At 44.8% G+C, this 20,741-nt stretch overlaps 1 protein-coding gene across 4 annotated transcripts in view; it reads left to right on the forward strand.

The window, feature by feature from the left end:
• LOC125463854 (glutamine-rich protein 2-like) overlaps positions 1-20,741 on the forward strand; it is a 136,680-nt gene that overhangs the window by 36,759 nt on the left and 79,180 nt on the right. For all 4 annotated transcript variants that reach the window (XR_009447059.1, XM_059653566.1, XM_059653565.1 and 1 more), the window contains exons 2-6: positions 8,130-8,234; positions 13,405-13,440; positions 17,789-17,878; positions 17,969-18,311; positions 20,494-20,543. Coding sequence is in view for 3 of the 4 variants with exons in the window: in XM_059653566.1 (XP_059509549.1) it covers positions 8,130-8,234; positions 13,405-13,440; positions 17,789-17,878; positions 17,969-18,311; positions 20,494-20,543 (624 nt within the window). In the remaining variant the exon portion in view is untranslated. The remainder of the gene's footprint in view (positions 1-8,129; positions 8,235-13,404; positions 13,441-17,788; positions 17,879-17,968; positions 18,312-20,493; positions 20,544-20,741) is intronic.

Raw genomic sequence — 20,741 nt, forward strand, 5'->3', positions numbered from 1 at the left:
CTCACATTTTATTATCTTGGAATCTCCAGCATCTGCAGTTCCCATTATCTCTGGGGCCCAGATTCTAGCTGAATAGGAGGAGGCATGAAGCCCTTCCCTCCGCCTGATTGTGGCTAATCCTCTATAATCCTCTAACCCAAACCCATTCTCCCCTTCTCTCCTTGACACATTTAGCTTCTAAAAATTTGTTTCTTTTTTGTCCCAGTTAAATTAGTGCCCTTCTGTGCTGGAGTGTATTGAGGTGAGGGATCGATACACTTGTTTCAATACACTCTGACACAGGAGGATACCAATGTAACTGGGACAAAGTTACAGCACTGGGACCAGCAAGACGCAGACAAGCACAGGAATTCCTGGAGGCCTGGTTTTCAAACACCAATGCAATTATCAAACATGTTGAAATAGACTCCATCTACATACCATTACGGTACAAGACTGGAAACAAGACTTCCCACCATGTCAGACCGGACCATATACATTCAGAGCGTGACAGAACAACGGTGCTTCAACAGCGGCTACAGCACTGACAGTGTCACCCAGGAGAGAGACGAAATGTTTGCATGAAAACCAGTCAGCTTGGTGAACCAACCAGCAGCTCCAACTGCAAACCAAACTATAGATCTTTGTTAAAATATTAAGGCCTCATAATGGCGAGGATATTGGTGCAGGTGAGATGGCACCAAAATGTGGGACTTGTGCCTGGCCACCAGGCCCATGGCCATGTCAGAGCACTTAATAAGGGGGATTGAAAAGTTGGCCCTTTTTTTATTTCTTCAGTTTTCTACCCTTATATTTTATGTTTTGGTTTATATTTCTGTGTTTTCAGATGGTGCCAGAGCTTGGTGACACTATGCAACACTTTTCACTGTGTTTTGTAATAAATGACAATAAATAGATAAATATTGACTGTTCTCCCGGACATAGAGACAGCACTGTGGTTATCCAACTCAACTATCGCTTGCCAGTCATGAAGCCAGTCTTCCGACGCATTAAAATTTGCTGGAGTATCATGAACAGTTGGAACACTTGCAAAGTTCTTTATACGCAGGTCCTTATAACACCTGTAGATGACAACACCAGTCCATTTACTAATTATGCCTCCACCAAATTAACGATAAAAATAGAAAGATTGATGGTGCCAACACCAATTCCTGGGAAACAGTATGTGACCAACCCCCAAACAGATCCAATTTTTTTCCTTTTACGACATTTCCAAGCTTTGCATCATCCGCAGACTTTGATCTGTCACAGTTCTGGCCAAATCCTAGTCATTGATCACAAACAGCAGTGGCCAATCTCCAGAAAACAGTCAGAGATAATGGGAACTGCAGATGCTGGAGAATCCAAGATAACAAAGTGTGGAGCTGGATGAACACAGCAGGGCAAGCAGCATCTTAGGAGCACAAAAGCTGACGTTTCGGGCCCAGACCCTTCATCCAGAAAACAGTCGCCAGTTCTGAGCAAGGGTCACCAGATCCAGAACGTTAACTCTGTTTTTTTCCTTCACAGATGCTGACAGACCTGCTGTGCTTTTCCAGGAGCTTCTGCTTTCTGGAAAAAAAACATAGTAGAGCCAATTTCTGGCAATGCCTTTGAATTGTCTCAATCATTCAGATCACAAGCAAACTAAACAGTGTCAGTGGTTGGAAAGGTCACTGGGAGCATCAGGAAATTGGAATAGAAGTTACTTCTCAAGCCTCCTCTGCAATTTGATAAAGTCAAGGCTGATCCCAGCCTCAACTTCTCTTGCTTGTCCCCTCCCCATATCCACTGACTCCCTCAAAAATATGTTGGTCTCGACCTTATATATATACTCAATGCACCCCGTTCTCTGGCTTAGAGAATTCTAAAGATTCACAATTTGGTGAAGAACTTTGTCCTTGTTTCAGGCCTCAGTGATCAGCCTCTTACTCTGACATTGGACCCCTGCCGTCCAAAAAGAGTTCCTGCCCTGCCAAATCATCACAGAATCGGAATATTTCAATTGGACTGCCCCTCATTCTCATGCACTCGAAAGAGTGACAACCCATTCTGAAAGCAGAGAACAGAGATAAGTGGTAATAGGAACTGCAGATGCTGGAGAATCGGACATAACAAGGTGTAGAGCTGGATGAACACAGCAGGCCAAGCAGCATCAGAGGGGCAGGAAAGCTGACATTTCGGGTCTAGACCCTTCATCAGAAAAATAGAGATAAGTGGGTCTTTTTCTGGTTAGTGGGATTTAACTGGTGAATTCTCAAACCCCAACCAATTATAATCAATATTAATGACTTGGATGCAGGGTAGAAAGTCCTACAGCCAAATTTGCAAATGGCTCTAAAAGATGGGAAAGTAAGTAGCAATGAAAAAACAAGAAATTTACAATTGGATAAGGATAGGTTCAGTGAATAGGATAAAATTTGGCAGGTGAAGTTTAGCATCTTAAGGTTTTCTGTTGGTTGGAAGAATAAAAAGGCAACTAATTTCCTAAATAGAGAGAAACTTCAAAATGCTTTGGTGCAGAGAGATCTGGATTTCCTTTAATGTGAGTCACAGAAAACCGTTATGCCCTGCCTAAAATGCAGAGGTTTAGTGTTTGTACCTAGAAAGGATAAGACCATCAGACATAGGAGTGGAAGTAAGACTATTCGGCCCATGGAGTCCACTTCACCATTTAAATCATGGCTGATGGACATTTCAACTCTACTTCCCTGCACTCTCTCTGTAGCCCTTGATTCCCTGTGAGATCAAGAATTTATCGATCTCTATCTTGAAGGCATTTAACGTCCTGGCCTCCACTGTGCACCGTGGCAATGAATTCTACAAGCCTACTACTGACGTCTGGCTGAAGAAATGTCTCCTCATTTCAGTTTTAAATTTACTCCCTCTAATTCTAAGGCGGTGCCCACGGGTCCTAGTCTCCCCGACTAACGGAAACAACTTCCCAGTGTCCACCCTTTCTAAGCCATACATTATCTTGTAAGTTTCTATTAGATCTCCCCTCAACCTTCTAAACTCTAATGAATACAATCCCAGGATCCTTAGCCGTTCATCGTATGTTAAACCTACCATTCCAGGGATCATCCATGTGAATCTCCGTTGGACATGCTCCAGGGCCAGTATGTCCTTCCTGAGGTGTGGGGCCCAAAATTGGTTGCCATTCCAAAAAAGAGCCTCTTATCCCAACTCTCTGCCCTCTGTCAGACAGCCAATCCTCAATCCAAGCCAGTAGCTCACCTCGAACACCATGGGCCCTCACCTTGCTCTGCAGCCTCCCGCGAGGCACCGTATCAAAGGCCTTTTGGAAGTCTATATAGATAACATCCACTGGGTTTCCCTGGTCTAACCTGCTTGTTACCTCTTCAAAGAATTCTAACAGGTTTGTCAGGCACGACCTCCCCTTACTAAATCCATGCTGACTTGTTCTAACCTGCCCCTGCACTTCCAGGAATTTAGAAATCTCATCCTTGACAATGGATTCTAGAATTTTACCAACTACCGAGGTTAAGATAATCGGCCTATAATTTTTCATCTTTTGCCTTGATCCTTTCTTAAACAAGGGGGTTACAACAGCAATTTTCCAATCATCTGGGACTTTCCCTGACTCCAGTGACTTTTGAAAGATCACAACCAAAGCTTCTGCTATTTCCTCAGCCACCTCCCTCAGAACTCTAGGGTGTAGCCCATCGGGGCCAGGAGATTTATCAATTTTTAGACCTTTTAGTTTTTCTAGCACTTTCTCTTTTGTAATGCCTACCATGCTCAACTCTGCCCCCTGACTCTCCCTAATTGTTGGGATACTACTCATGTCTTCCACTGTGAAGACTGACGCAAAAGTACTTATTAAGTTCTTCAGCTACTTCCTTATCTCCCACCACTAGCCTTCCAGCATCAATTTGGAGCAGCCCAATGTCTACTTTTGCCTCACGTTTGTTTCTTATGTATTGAAAGAAGCTTTTCCTATCATTTCTAATATTACTAGCTGGCCTACCTTCATATTAGATCCTCTCCTTCCTTGTTGATCTCTTTGTTTTCCTCTGTGTGTTTTTGTAGCCTTCCCAATCTTCTGATTTCCCAGTGCTCTTGGCCACTTTATAGGCTGTCTCTTTTTCTTTGATACATTTCCTGACTTCCTTTGTCAGCCATGGCTGTCTAATCCCACGCCGGATAATCTTTCTTTTCTTTGGGATGAACCTCTGTACTGTGTCCCCAGTTAGCTGAGAAGCTCCTGCCATTGTTGCTCTACTGTCTTCTCCACTAGGCTCTGCTTCCAGTCGATTTTCGTCAGTTCCTCTCTCATGCCCCAGTAATTATCTTTATTTAACTGTAACACCATTACATCTGATTTTGCCTTCTCTCTTTCAAACTGCAGACTGAACTCTACCATATTATGATCGCTGCCTTCTAAGTGTTCCCTTACTTTAAGGTCTTTTATAAAGTCTGGCTCATTACATAGCACTAAGTCCAGAATAGCCTGCTCCCTTGTGGGCTCCATCACAAGCTGTTCCAAAAAGCCATCCTGCAAATATTCCATGAATTCCCTTTCTTTGGATCCATCGGCAACACTATTCACCCAGTGCACCTGCATATTGAAGTCACCCATGATCACTGTGACCTTGCCTATCTATTTCCCGGTGCATCTTGCGCCCCTGGTCTTGATCACTGTTCGGAGGTCTGTACATAACTCCATTATGGTTTTTTTGCCTTTGTGGTTCCGCAACTCCCACCCGCACAGACTCCACATCCTCTGACCCTATGTCATTCAGTGCCATAGATTTAATTTCATTCTTAACTAACAAGGCAACCCCGCCCCCTCTGCCCACCTCCCTGTCTTTTCGATAAGTTGTGAGTCCTTGGATGTTTAACTGCCAGGCCTGAACTCCCTGCAGCCATGTCTCTGTGATGCCTACCTGTCAGGTAGAGCATAGATAAAGGAATTAGGCGCAGGAATAAGCAATACGCCTCTATTCAGTACAATCACATCTGTGCCAGCTCCATTTCTAATTAAACCTTTGTCTACCTCCTTCTTTAATTTATTCAACGCCAGAGTGACCACCACACTCTGACAGAGTGAATTCCACAAGATTCACGACCTCCCCACCTCAGTTTTAAATCTGCTATCCCTTATCCTAAAACTGTGACCTCACATTCTAGATGCCCCACAAGGGCAAACATCTGCTGTGTGTCTATTTTAGGTACCTATGTTCAGGCATCAAAACTCTACTTGGTATTTTAGATGTGGTGTTTATAAAGTTCTGTATAATTGCAGTTCTCCTTTCCTACATTACTTTGTCTATTGAAAATCTATCAAACTCAGCCTTGAATGAATTTAGTGAACCACTCTTCACTGCTTCCAAATTTTAATGTGATAATTAAGGAATAAATTAGTGAGGATCATGGAATCTGAACTAAAAATAGATGCTGGAGACTGCAGCTGGCCAGACAGCATCCATGGAGAGAGAGCGAGCTAAAGTTTCGAGTCTCGATGACTCCGTCAGAACTGAAGTGAAGTGTGGAGGGGACAGCATTTATGCTATAGTTGAGGGGTGGGGTGGGGAGGTGCGGTAGGGCGTAGAGTGCTAGAGGAGAAAGGATGTTGATATTTCAGATGAAGTGATTGCAATATGGTCAATTAAACACAATGAAGGCACAAATTACCGAAGATGCAGGAATCTGTACTGAAAACAGAAAATGCTGGAGATTCTGGATGAACACAGCAGGCCAAGCAGCATCTCAGGAGCACAAAAGCTGATGTTTCGGGCCTAGACCCTTCTTCAGATGAAGGGTCTAGGCCCGAAACGTCAGCTTTTGTGCTCCTGAGATGCTGCTTGCCCTGCTATATTCATCCAGCCCCACACTTTGTTATCTTGGATTCTCCAGCATCTGCAGTTCCCATTATTTCTGAATGCTGGAGATTCTGATCACTTCAGCTAAACTATCAGCATCCATTCTCACCCAGCACTTTACACTCCCCACCCACCCCTCTCTATAGCATAAACGCTGCCCCCTCTACACTTCATGTCAGCTCTGATGAAAAGACAAAAACAAAGTTGCTGGAAAAGCTCAGAAGGTCTGGCAGCATCTGTGAAGGAGAAAACAGAGTTAACGTTTCAGGTCCAGTGACCCTTCCTCAGAACACAGCTAACAGGACCCAAGACATTAACTCTGTTTTCTCCTTCACAGATGCTGCCAGACCTGCTGAGCTTTTCCGACAATTTTGTTTTTGTTCCTGATTTACAACACCTGCAGTTCTTTTGGTTTTCATTGTGATGAAAAGTCGTCTAAACTCAAAACGTTAGCATTCTTTCTCTCCATGGATGCTGTCTGACCCGCTGTGGTCTCTAGCATTTTCTGTTTTCAGTATTGTGATAATGACCAAATCACCTATTTTTATAAAAGGATAAATATCGACAAGGACAGTGGAATAGCTCCCTGCTGTTCTTCAGAATAATACCATGTGATCATTTATTTGTGGCCAAGCAGAGCATTAGTTTAACATCTCATCTGAGAAACGGCATCTCCAACAGTGCAGTAACTCTTCAATACTGACATGGTGCTGAGTGCCCGCCTAGACTTTGTGCTCAAATCCAACAGCAGGCCTCGAACCTGGATCCTCATGACTTAAAGACAGGAGTGTTACCCAATTGGCCATGGCTGATATAAGCCATGGGGATCCAGAACTCATCCCCAGGCTATCTGACCATTTCCAGTTTGCCAATGTGAAAATCACATGTGGATCCAACCTCTACTGTCTGCCTGATGACATATCAATACTAACGTATTGCATTAACCCCCATAAACCCTTGTCTAGTGTAACACCCTTTTTTATTGCATGTGATGTGGGCACTGTGGCCCACCCTAAGTGTTAATTAAGATTCAACCCTATTGCTGAGGGTCTGGAGTCACATGTGTACCAGGTAAGGACAGTAGATGACAACACCCTAAGGGATATGAATGAATTATTTTTTAAAAACAAAACTTAATGATGGTTGCTTGATTATCATCAGGCTGTTTTATTTTAATTCCAGCCTTTGACCTGTCATGGTGGGAATCCAGCCCCTGTCCTCAGATCATTAGCCAGGGCTTGTGCATCACTAGCCCAATGACATTAACACCACCCCCCCCCACCCTCATTTCCCCTTATCAGGTTGCTCTCGTGAATCCAGGCATGTTATATTCACTAGAGATAATGGGAACTGCAGATGCTGGAGATTCCAAGATAATAAAATGTGAGGCTGGATGAACACAGCAGGCCAAGCAGCATCTCAGGAGCACAAAAGCTGACGTTTCGGGCCTAGACCCTTCATCAGAGAGGGTTTCTCTCTGATGAAGGGTCTAGGCCCGAAACGTCAGCTTTTGTGCTCCTGAGATGCTGCTTGGCCTGCTGTGTTCATCCAGCCTCACATTTTATTATGTTATATTCACTAATTCCTTTTAGTCAGTTCCTTTTTTTAAAATGAATTTTGCCTCTCCCCAGCCTTTACAGAAGGTGCTAACTCTGATTGCACAGCAAGTGACCAAGAGCTGAGTTTTGTCAGCAGATTATTGACCTGCACTGGATCTGACCTTTCACCTGCTGTATTCACATAGCTTCAGACATCACATGACACCAGGTTATATTGAAATCACAAGCTTTCAGAGCACTGTTCCTTCATCAGGTGAAGTGAGAAAGGGGCTGCACTCCGAAAGCCTGGAATAAAATAAACCTGTTGGACTATAGCCTGCTGTTGTGTGACTTCTGCAGGAGTAAATTTCTGCAGATGCTGGAATCTGTGCTGAAAACAAAAAATAGTGCAGTGAGTCAGGCAGCATCCATGTTTTGAGTCTAGGTGACACTTCATCAGAGCAGCAACAAACGGGCACCTAGACTCAAAACAGTAGCTTGCTCTCTCTCCATGGCAACTGTCTGACCTGCTGTGATCTCCACTATTTTTTTGTTTTCAGTCATGTAACTTCTGACTTTGTCCACTCCAGCACCTCCATATCACAGGATTGTCATCAAGCTGAAGAAGGGAGGACGACAGGGTCCTGACCCTGGGACCTTGTAACCTGTCAATCTACTGCAATTGAGATTGTCAATGCCATGACCCACCCTCTGTGGAATGTTGTTTGAAAACTCGGTCTTTCTAATTGTGTTGACTGTGTTGCAGGCTATGTCTTTGATGGAGGAGATGGTGCAGGAGATAAATGATTTGAAGAACTTCAAAAATACTGTTGAAGATCGCATGACTGACATTGACAAAGATATAGACATGGTAAGATATGGGTGGAGCCAGGTGGTCTGAAATGAAGGAAGTGGGGAAAGGGAAGAAGAAGGGGTGTAGTTTCAGGGCAAAGCAGGAGAATGGTAAAGGAGAATATGAGGAGGAGGGAGAATCCACTGTCAATAGACCAAAAAGACCATCTTCCTAAAGGCTGCACAGCCCCTTCCCCCTATCCCCAGAGGCACATGGGGAGGTGTGCCAGTTGTTGGTTGTAAAGTATATTGTCACTTTCCCTCTGGAGGAAGTAGCACCTGAAAACATTGCAGTTTGTGGTTTTCCAATAGCCTGAGGGAAGTGGAGAAACCATATGCTGTCAGCTTGGCTTGAGGATTGTACAGCTCGCTCCTGCTACTTTCTTACTCATTTTCAGTCCCTCGCTGCAGAAATCCAGACTCTCAAAATATGCTGAAACACCCAAATAGCCAAAAAAAACCAACGAGGATCATATTTGTGTGATGTAAATTCAGTTGATGTTCGATGATCTGTTACAACATTTTAATCATGCAGTAATCCAGCACAGACCAACAAGGTTTCTGTCGGGAGAAGGAAATGAAGCGAGACAACCTAATTCCATATCTCAGAAGATGCCTCGCAGCAAACTATAGGCATCAGATCCTCGGGTAAAACTGGAACAATGCTGCAAAGATGCTCAACCCGAAGAATCATTGCAGCTCACTGTGCATTGAGTCACTCTGCAGCTGGAAAGTTCGCTTCCTACGGGACATTGAAGATGAAAAGGAAATGGTAGAAGCTCCAGTTAGCACGAAGATTGGATCTAGGAAGGAAAGGACACGGGACAGGAGAGCTAGTAACCAGAGAAAGGAGATGTCAGGGTGATTGATAGACCAGAACTCATTAGCACCTGCATGTTTCCATGGTCTCTCTGCCATCCACAAAAACGCACATTATCAAAGATTGCAGCCTTGTGTCTTAAACTATTCACCATGTCATCGTTAGCTAAGAAAACCATTTTTAAAAGACACACTTGCATTTCTGTAGCACCACGGGATCTCTGAAAATTATGCTATGGTCAGTGAAGTGTAGTCACCGTAGTAAAGGGGCAAGTGCAGCAGGCAATTTATTTCCAGTAAATTACCACAAGGGTTAATGACCAGCTGATCTGTTTGTGCGATACTAATTGGTACAGTCATATAACACATGACACACTCTAAATTCAACACACCAATATTGGCCTAGACCCTGGGAGATAAACCTGCTGTGCTCTTCGTCCACTGTGATGTGGATCTGCTAGTTTTGGACTGGGGTGGGCAAGGTCAGCAATCAGACGACTCTACTCCAGCTATCACTCAGACCACCCATTCCCATTCAATAAACCCCTCTGCCACCCACCAATTGCTGAAACATTCAGTTATGTTTTTGCTGCCTCAGCTATTCCTATGCTGTCGTGGTTGCGCTCTCTCATTATCCTGGCTGTAAATTTGAAGGTGTGTACAACTCTGCCTTTCTCTAAATGTTCACCATCACTCCAGTGCTCACAACCTGAATTGATCACAAAAAGAAGTGTTGATTTTAAATTTCTCATCCTTGCTTCTTTATGCCCTGTAATTTCCTCTAATCCCACACCACACTTTCTGAGGGCTCTCTGAGCGTCTCCAGCTCTGTCCTTTATGAATCCGTGATCCCCAACACGCTGACAATGATGGCTACGCCTTCAGCTGCCTGGGACCCAAACACTGGAATTTTCTCCCTTAAAACTCCATCTCCATGTGACTCTGTCCTCCTTTAACCATCCACCTATCGCTCTGTCCTCCTTTAACCATCTCCCTATCGCTCTGTCCTCCTTTAGCCATCTCCCTATCGCTCTGTCCTCCTTTAACCATCTCCCTATGAGAGTAAACCGGTTGATGTGGTGTATATGGATTTCAGCAAGGCATTTGATAAGGTTCCCCACAGTAGGCTATTGTACAAAATGCGGAGGAATGGAATTGTGGGAGATGTAGCAGTTTGGATCGGAAATTAGCTTGCCGAAAGAAGACAGAGGGTGGTAGTTGATGGGAAATCTTCATCCTGGAGACTAGTTACTAGTGGTGTACCGCAAGGGTCGGTGTTGGGTCCACTGCTGTTTGTCATTTTTATAAATGACCTGGATGAGGGTGTAGAAGGATGGGTCAGTAAATTTGCAGACGACACTAAGGTCGGTGGAGTTGTGGATAGTGACGAAGGATGCTGTAGGTTACAGAGAGACATAGATAAGCTGCAGAGCTGGGCTGAGAGGTGGAAAATGGAGTTTAATGCAGACAAGTGTGAGGTGATGCACTTTGGTAGGAGTAACCAGAAGGCAAAGTACTGGGCTAATGGTAAGATTCTTGGTCGTGTAGATGAGCAGAGAGATCTCGGTGTCCATGTACACAGATCCTTGAAAGTTGCCACCCAGGTTGACAGGGCTGTTAAGAAGGCATACAGTGTTTTAGCTTTTATTAATAGAGGGATCGAGTTCCGGAACCAAGAGGTTATGGTGCAGCTGTACAAAACTCTGGTGCGGCCGCACTTGGAGTATTGCGTACAGTTCTGGTCACCGCATTATAAGAAGGATGTGGAAGCTTTGGAAAGGGTGCAGAGGAGATTTACTAGGATGTTGCCTGGTATTGAGGGAAGGTCTTACGAGGAAAGGCTGAGGGACTTGAGGCAGTTTTCATTCGAGAGAAGAAGGTTGAGAGGTGACTTAATTGAAACATATAAAATAATCAGAGGGCTAGATAGGGCGGATAGGGAGACTCTTTTTCCTAGGATGGTGATGGCGAGCACGAGGTGGCATAGCTTTAAATTGAGGGGTGAAAGATATAGGACAGATGTCAGAAGTGGTTTCTTTACTCAGAGAGTAGTAAGGGAATGGAACGCTTTGCCTGCAACGGTAGTAGATTCGCCAACTTTAGGTACATTTAAGTCGTCATTGGATAAGCATATGGACGTACGTGGAATAGTGTAAGTTAGATGGGCTTGAGATCGGTATGACAGGTCGGCCCAACATCGAGGGCCGAAGGGCCTGTACTGTGCTGTAACGTTCTATGTTCTATGTTCTATGGCTCTGTCCTCCTTTAACCATCTCCCTATCGCTCTGTCCTCCTTTAAATCTAGCTTGGTGTCAAACTTTGCTCAATGACCCGACTGCAAAGAACTTTGGGCTACTTTATTACAGTGAAGGTGCTATATAGGGAGGGTATAACATCCCAGAATTAGAGATCCAGGGACTAGGGAGACTGAGGAATTGAAGGAAATTAGAATTAATAAGATGGTTGTGTTGGAGAAATTAATGGTTGTTAAATCCCTAAGACCTGATACTCTTGGTTATCTGTGGAATTCTTTACTGCAGAGGACTGTTGAGGCACAGTCATTAAGTATATTAAAGGATGAGATAGATTTTTAATCAGTGAGGAAAGAAGGGGTTATGGTGAACAAGGCAGGAAAATGGATTTGAGGATGATAAGATCAGCCATGTTTGCATTGAGTGGCAGAGCAGGCTCGATGGGCTGAATGGCCTACCTCCTCCTGCATCTTGTTATCTTCATCCCAGAGTGTTAAGGTCAATGGCTACAGAGACAGTCAATGGTGATTACCTTCCAAAGATCCACCGCTTCCGGAGTGATTCCTGTGAATTGGAAAGTAGCAAATGTCACCCACTATTTAGGAAAGGAGGGAAAATGGGGAACTACAAACCTGATAATCTTAAATCAGTAGAAGGAAAATCCACTTCAATCTATTATAAAAGACCTGATGAACTGACATTGTATCATAATGATCTGATTAGCTATAGCCAATGTGGATTTGTGAATGTAACTGTTAACATTTTTGAGGTTGCTATGAATAGAATTCAGAAAAGGCATTGATGGATATAGTCTACTTAGACTTTTGAACAGCTTTTGATAAAATCCCCTGCAGGAGCATGGTTAACATTATTTCAGTGTTGGGATGAAAGGCAATGTACAGGCACGGATTGAGGATGGACCAACAGGCAAAAAACAGGTATTGACAGGCTGTGACTAATGAGTACCTCAAGGATCAGTACTTTGCCTGACCTACTCCCAAAATGAGGAGAAGTGATGTCCTAGTGATAATATCGCTAGACTATTCGGCCAGAACCCCAGGTAATGTTCTGGGGGACCTAGGTTTGAATCCTGCCAGGGTAGGTGGTGGAATTAGAGCCTAACGATAACCACAAAACTGTTGTCAATCATTAGGAACAACTCACAGGGTTCATTGATGTTCTTTCGGAAAGGAAACTGCTGTCCTTACCCGACCTGGCCTACATGTGACTCCAAACCCACTAAATGTTTAACTGTCCTCTGAGTAATTAGGAATGGGTGAGAAATACTGGCGATCTGTGAATGAGTAAAATTAAGTCAACTTTTAAATGCAGCGTTTTATTGAAGTTTCACATCTGCCACAGTGGGATTTGAACCTCAGAACATTAGCCTGGCATTCTGGATATCTTCTTCATTCATTTATTCTTGGGATGAGGGATTCATAGCTGGGCCAGGATTTATTACCCATCTCTAATCATTAACAGTCAACCACATTGCTGTGGGTCTGGAGTCACATATAGACCAGACCAGGTAAGGATGGTAGGTTCCTTCCCAAAAGGACATTAGTGAACCGGAAGGGTTTTTTTAAACCAGTTCAGTGACATTACCACCTGCTACCAGACCTGCTGCTGTGGAAATTGCTGCAATTACTCTGGGCCAGAGATTCTTCATCGTGAGCATTGTTCCAAACTGCCCACACCTTTAATGAGAATGCCAAGTTGCTGGGGGAAAGTGGCAGTCATGTTGACAAGCAGCATTCCTAGTGGAGCTGCCAACAATTGGTGTATCAACATTATTTCCACCGTTCATTCAAACTGATGATTGAGAGTTCTGCCTCTATAATGGACTGATTTCATTGAGCTCAGCCTCAGAATTGTACCTCACTCTGTCAGCTATTCACTAGGCTTTGGCAGTCAGTTACTGGGTATTGTATAATTTGCGCTGTGTTAGATGAATCTGAACTCTCCATTTGTAACAAGGGAATGAAATCCAAACTGAAAGTTTCAATGTTCTGAAGCAAGCTGCATTTACCGTTCTGCAGTTGTGATATTGAAATGATGGGGACTTCTGTTTCACAGACACATGTTCATTCATTTCTGTTTTTCTCTTGTGTCTTCCAGGTGACAACCCACATAAGTTTAATAAATGAGCTACTGGTAAGGACATCGGTCACGTCTGAATGTGCATTTTACATTCGTTCTTGTTCTGCATTTGATAATGTTTTCAGATATATAAAGGAATTGCTGATTAGATAGCAACCAATGTGTTTTTATATAATCTCCACAAGGGTCAGTGTTGTTTGTCATTTGAAGATTGTACCCTGGCTATATTTGGGCAGAGGACAACAACCAGGGGCAGGATGATGAAAGTTTAGGTGGGCAGGCACTGTAGGCATTAGTGATGAAGTCAATGGTTATGGACAAGCACAGAATGATGAAGGAACAGAGAGGAAAGCCACTTAGACCAACACACCTGTGATGAAACAATAAATTAATCACAAACCTCGCTGTTCCCTCAGCACCCGGAAAACTTTCTATCCCGTTCATTCAATGAATTAGACTTAAGGTCAGATTTTGTGACAAGCAGCAATCTCACTCAGATTCACCCCCAGCCCCCCGACCCCCACACCAACCCAGCTTTTTTCTAATGAAGCTGAGAGCTCTGCTCTTGCAGGAGGAGATTCTGCTCGGGGCTCCTTCAGACTTGTGGAGCCATTTTTCTATTTCAACAGTTCTCCCACGGCACAGAACCATCAGGGTAAGGCAGACCATGCCCCTTTTCAGAGCAGGCAGCTGTAGTCAAAGACTAGAATCATCAATGGACGCTGTCAGCTGCTGCCTCGTGGGAAGTGCAGAAAGTAAGTAGGAGACTAGGGTGCCAAGAGGGGAGGGTGCCAGGACGGGAGGATGCCGAGAGATAAGGCACTGGGATGGTCGGGCACCATACAAGTACGATGTGAGCTGGGTAGATGTAGTGTGCCAGAGGGTAAGGAGAAATGGACGGAATACCACATGGGCAAAGGGGGAAGGTTGGAATGGACGGAATACCGCATGGGTAAAGTGGGAAGGTTGAAATGGACGGAATACCGCATGGGTAAAGGGGAAGTTTGGAATGGATGGAATACCGCATGGGTAAAGGGGGAAGTTTGGAGTGGACAGAATACCGGATGGGTAAAGGGGGAAGGTTGGAATGGACGGAATACCCCTCGGGTAAAGAGGGAAGTTTGGAATGGACGGGATACCACACGGGTAAAAGGGGTAAATTTGGAATGGACGGAATACCGCATGGGTAAAGCGGGAATGTTGGAATGGATGGAATACCACACAGGTAAAGGGGAAAGGTTGGAATGGACAGAATACCGCACGGGTAAAGGGGGAAGGTTGGAATGGACAGAATACCGCATGGGTAAAGCGGGAATGTTGGAACGGACGGAATACTGTACGGGTAAAAGGGCAAGTTTGCTGGGAAAGAGGTTACTGCATGGTATGGGAGCCAGACAAATGATGCAGTATTTGGGGTTAGTCAGGTTGGGAATATTGGATGAGAATAATTGGGGAGGAGAATAGGTCCGAAGTGGTCAGGGAGAGTGCATGTTTGATATGGAGTGGAGGAAGGGGGTTTGGAATGGAAAAGGGGTGTCATCCCCCTTGGAGAGGGAATGTGTCAGGCCATGGGCTGGGAGAGGAGAGGGGCTAGAGGAGGTGAGGAGCTGGGTGATGTGAGGGGCTGGAGGATGTGAGGGGCTGGAGAGGTGAGGGGCTGGGGAGGTGTGGAACTGGGGGACGTGTGGGGCTGGGGGAGGTGAGGGGCTGGGGGAGGTGTGGGGCTGGGGGAGGTGAGGGGCTGGGGAGGTGTGGGGCTGGGGGAGGTGAGGGGCTGGGGAGGTGTGGAACTGGGGGAGGTGTGGGGCTGGGGGAGGTGTGGGGCTGGGGGACGTGAGGGGCTGGAGGATTTGAGGTGCTGGAGGAGGTGAGGGGCTGGGGGAGATGTGGGGCTGGGGGAGGTGAGGGGCTGGAGGAGGTGAGGGGCTGGAGGAGGTGAGGGGCTGGGGGAGGTGAGGGGCTGGGGGAAGTGAGGGGCTGGAGGATTTGAGGGGCTGGAGGAGGTGAGGGGCTGGAGGAGGTGAGGGGCTGGGGGAAGTGAGGGGCTGGAGGATTTGAGGGGCTGGGGGAGGTGAGGGGCTGGGGGAGGTGAGGGGCTGGAGGAGGTGAGGGGCTGGGGGAGGTGAGGGGCTGGGGGAGGTGTGGGGCTGGAGGAGGTGGGGGGCTGGAGGAGGTGAGGGGCTGGGGGAGGTGAGGGGCTGGGGGAGGTGGGGGGGTGGGGGAGGTGGGGGAGGTGAGGGGCTGGGGGAGGTGAGGGGCTGGGGGAGGTGGGGGGGTGGGGGAGGTGAGGGGCTGGGGGAGGTGTGTTTGAGGGAGCTTGATGTCGGTATGGGCTCAGATGAGTAGTTACTCAGGATTAGGTTGTGTATTTAATTATGTCACTTTTCCTGAGGAGCTTTTCATTCCATTAGAATTTTCTGAATTCTCGGATTTAATTGGAGATTTTCAGAGGCTTCCAGTTGTGGAGGAATTTCCTAGATAATTCCTAAAGTCTGCTGGATGGACATTCCACAAGGATCCCGTGCATACCAATCATACTGGAATAAGACCTGGCTATCGGAACATCTGGGTGTCGTATCTGCTCATGGCTTCCGGATCTTCCACAATCCTAATTGAATTCAGTTTATAAAGGGCCAATCACAGTACAATGTTCAAAAGTGTTCTCAGGAGCAAAAATTAAAAATTCATGCTGAGCCCAGTTGAACATATTTGGTTGGGTTAATGAGTCAGAGAGCACAGAACAGGTCCTTTGGCCCATTGACTCTCTTCGCAGGGGAGACTAGAGGGTTTGCTTCAGAGGTAAGTTTTAGCAGCATCTTAAAAGAGGTGATGAGGCTGAGGAGAGGCTGAAGCTCCAGTCGGGGAGCGGGGCGCGGGGGAAGAGTGAGGCTGAGAGGGAGAGGTCTCAGGGTTTAAGGTGGAAATTCCAGGGCTCAGAGCGTGGGCACCAGGAGATACTGCCAATGGGGAGGGAAGGTGTTAAAACTGGGAAAGCTAAAGAGCCCAGATCTAGGAACACAGAGACCTGTGAACTGTGGAGCATATTTAATTTTGAATATTCGGTATAACTCATATTTTTATCTGGAATGCAGTAAAAATGCTGCCTGTTGACACAGTTCTCGACATGTTCAATTTGAGTGTCTGCATTTTATAACCACCATTGTAGCCTGATCAAACTGGAATCTGCAGCTCTTCACCATGGCAACAATACAGTGGCATCGCATTGCAGCAGAATTTTCCAAAATGTTATAATATAAATATCAAAAAACAGATCGATCATTAAAACCCATCAATAAAGGCAGATCCTTGATTGTGAACTTGGAACTGGATCATGGAGAGATTCTGTAACCTAATTACTCTCTCAGCATCGTGCAGGCATTACATTGGAAGATTCTAGTCTGTCTCGTGAACAGTTTTATGGGGAACTAATTCATTACAACAATACATGTTGTGATAATACTGTTTAAATCACAGTAAATTAGTGACTTTTGGTTTTAAATCCATACGCATTTTAACTTATATAAAACCATGTTGCTATGTTCATGTTCTGATATTTAGTTAGCTAATTTGAGGTTGTGCTGAATATTGAGACCGCTCTCCCCCTCCTCCAGCCCCTGTCCTATTCACCCGAAAACAGCATTCAAAAAAAGCGCCTGATCTCCTACATCTTCTTCACGCCTTCATATACATTAATTCTCTATTTTCTGTGTATCTGAGACTTGGCACAATTATCTGCTAACCTTTTATTTCTGTTTATTCATTTGAAGTGCAAGTCAGCACTCAATGTCCATGCCGAGCTGCCCTTGAACTCAGTGACTTGCAAGCCCATTTCACAGGCTCGTTAGGCCATAAGCACAGTGCAGTGGGTCTGGAGTCACACGTAGGCCAGTCCAGGTGAGGATGGAAGATTCCCTTCCCTGAAGGCCATTACCGAACCAGATAGGATTTTTGATCATTGGCAATGGTTTCATGGTTATCAGTAGATTCTTAACTGCACATTTTTGTTTTAATTGAATTCAAATTCCACCATCTAATGTGGTGGGGTTCCAACCAGGGTGCCCAGAACACTATCACAGTTTCTGGATTAATAGTTTAACGATAATACCACTAGGTCATCGCCTGGTAAAGATTTCCTATCCCAAAGGACATTGATGAACCCCAGTTGGGTTTTTCTGATGATCAGTAGTACTTTCATGGTCATTGTAAGATTCTTCATTCCAGATTTTTTAAAGTTGATTAAAATTGTACCATCAAACTGGGAATGCCAGGATATTACCTGGTTCTCTGAATTAGTGATGTTGCTGTTACGTAGTCACAGCTTAGTCAAGATAAGATGGCAGCAGGGATTAATATTGACCGTGACTCACCTTTGAATAAGTAATTGTTCTGTGTTTATCTTCAGAATAAAACTCCAGAACAATTGCAGAAGTTTGTCAGTTGGAAGATGCTTCAAAACACCCTTGTGGATACTCCTCATGATCGTTCAGATGATGTAAAACATTGTTTCAACATCTTTTTAAGTTTCTTGTGCTGGTGAAGAAGTACTCATTTCTGAAACAGTTACTTTTATTTTTAAAAACAGATTAGATTGTTTCTAGCGAGCGAAGACCCTGACAAGTCTCCCCATGCTCCCGATGTTAAACCTGAAACCTCATATCAACCAATGATTTCTGAAGATGCTGGCAGTAAACCTGCTGCCTCAAAAGATAAACCTGCCTCAGCAAATGACATACACTCAAGTGAAAAATCTTTGAGAAAACTGGAAACTGAACTGATGGACTCAGCTTCATTTTTGGTCACTGAGGATGAAGCCCAACTTCATCCAGATATTGCATTAGCTCTTCAACACATTCGACATGTCACCGACACCCAGCCTGCTTTGATCCAGCGAGTAACTGTCCTTGAAAAAGCCTTAGCAGATTTAGGTGAGTGCTAGAGATGACCAGTTCACTTGTCAGCTGCTCACCAGGACATACAACATGAACAAGCCTGATTTCTTCTTGATTGCTGCTGCAAAATGCTGGTGGTGTTCAGCTCTCCCCTCCCCTCCCCTGTTATTCACTGCTTGCCTTGAGTGAACACCTTGTGCTTCTCCATGAGGAGGTAGCCATACTATCACCTTCGATCTGTTATACATGGAGTTGTTGGAAATGTGGTGCACGCTGAGCTCAGGTCCAGGATTGGAATCTAAAAAAAAAAGACAATTGTGAAAAGATTATTTTAAATTTGTCATTTTTATTTGCAAAATTAAGTAATGAGATTTGAAAACATCGTCATCATTTGTTTAAAAAAATCAATAACAGACATTTTTTAATGTTTTGAAGTTTGGCCTGGATGGAAAGAATCTTTGCGTTTGGGTTATTTCCATTCCATCAGCTTTTCAATGGCTGGAAGAGTCTTTCTTTGTTTCGATGTGGATTTTTTTCGCCATGAATAGTCTGGAGATGTAAGGAGAACGTCTCCAGGCACTGCCAATGCATCAGAATGCTCTTTCCTTTGGGATCTTGCACTCTACAAGGTTTTTATAAAAAAAATACTCGAAAATCAGATGAAGGTCCCACTGCGAAATCTGAAAGATTGCCTTCTGTAAAAGGTGTCAATCAAAGTTGTGTTCTTACAAATACAAGGCTGTCATTAGTAATGATGACTGAGAATACTGTCATATTTCCAGAATTGTGTTATAGTGGGGTTTGAATCTGAGTCACTAGCCCATTTTCTCCTGGTGCCCTCTGTTTCTGCTCCATCTTTTTAACCTGCCATTACTGACCCTATCTGATGTGGAGCTCTAGTTAAATTCCTGTCACCCAGTTAGAGACCCAACAATCACCACATCCCAGGATAACAACGTGTAGAGATAATGGGAACTGCAGATGCTGGAGAATCCAAGATAACAAAGTGTGAAGCTGGATGAACACGGCAGGCCAAGCAGCATCTCAGGAGCACAAAAGCTGATGTTTCGGGCCTAGACCCTTCATCAGAGAGGGGGATGGGGAGAGGGAACTGGAATAAATAGGGAGAGAGGGGGAGGCGAACCGAAGATGGAGAGAAAAGAAGATAGGTAGAGAGGAGAGTATAGGTGGGGAGGTAGGAAGGGGATAGGTCAGTCCAGGGAGGACGGACAGGTCACAGAGGCGGGATGAGATTAGTAGGTGGGAAATAGAGGTGCGGGTTGAGTTGGGAGGAGGGGATAGGTGAGAGGAAGAACAGGTTAGGGAGGCAAGGACGAGCTGGGCTGGTTTTGGGATGCTGTGGGAGGAGGGGATGAGCTGGGCTGGTTTTGGGATGTACGGTTGTGCTCCTGAGATGCTGCTTGGCCTGCTGTGTTCATCCAGCTTCACACTTTGTTAACAACATGTACAGCTGGATGAACACAGCAGGCCAGGCAGCATCATAGGAGCAGGAAAGCTGATGTTTCGCGCCTAGACCCTTCTTCAGAAATTCTAGGCCCTAAACTTTCCTGCTCCTCTGATGCTGCTTGGCCTGCTGCGTTCATCCAGCTCTACGCCTTGTCATCTCAGATTCTCCAGCATCGGCAGTTCCTACTATCTCTCTCCCCATCCCAGGAAGTAGGTTGCATAGTTTACAACATATTCTAAAGTTTGTGAACAAGGGGCTTTATGTTCAGTCATAATTTAGGTGACTGCCCATTACCCTAGAGCTGTATACATTTTTTAACCCAAGTAGAAGTAAACTTTAAGGTTGAATAGCTACCTCCTGCTGATTTTAAGAGAAACATTCAAAGGGCATCATTTCTATTGCAGAGTTTTTGCCAATCTCCAGGTGAGGTGTGCGAGGATCTTTCATCTATCTCATCTCTACAAAGATAGGAGTACAGTTGTAATCTTATATTTTTCTGCCACAAGCCCAATCATATTGTAATACAGTTCTGATCATATTGCTGTGCTTCATGGTCATATTGCTGTGTCCAGTCTCTGGTCAATTTGCTGTGTTCCTCGGCCCTGGGATTATTTTTACAGTAAATCTGTCTGAGACGCCCCCCTCCTCTGCAATGCCCCTGTTGGTTATGCCCTTGGGGGTCTATCTATTGTGTCATTTTAACTTGATATTACTGTTTATCTCTGTTTAATTCTGTTAAATCTGTTGCAGTGTCAGGCATGGAGATTGGGAAAGGAACGGATTTGCAGACTGCTGGTAAGGTAAGTGAAGATGTTTCTGTGAAAATAATGCAAGGCTTTGATGTCACATCAATTCAATGTGTTTCCATTTCAGTTTTACATTCCAATTGTAAAACCATGTTCCCTCATTATCTGGTTGCGAGAAATGTTTCATTTCAGATGATGCTTTGTTTGAATATATCGAGAGAAATAGGCAAAACAGAGAGACTGTTCTTCAGG

The sequence above is a fragment of the Stegostoma tigrinum genome, chromosome 22, assembly GCF_030684315.1.
Source record: "Stegostoma tigrinum isolate sSteTig4 chromosome 22, sSteTig4.hap1, whole genome shotgun sequence".
NCBI classification, from domain to species: Eukaryota; Metazoa; Chordata; class Chondrichthyes; order Orectolobiformes; family Stegostomatidae; genus Stegostoma; species Stegostoma tigrinum.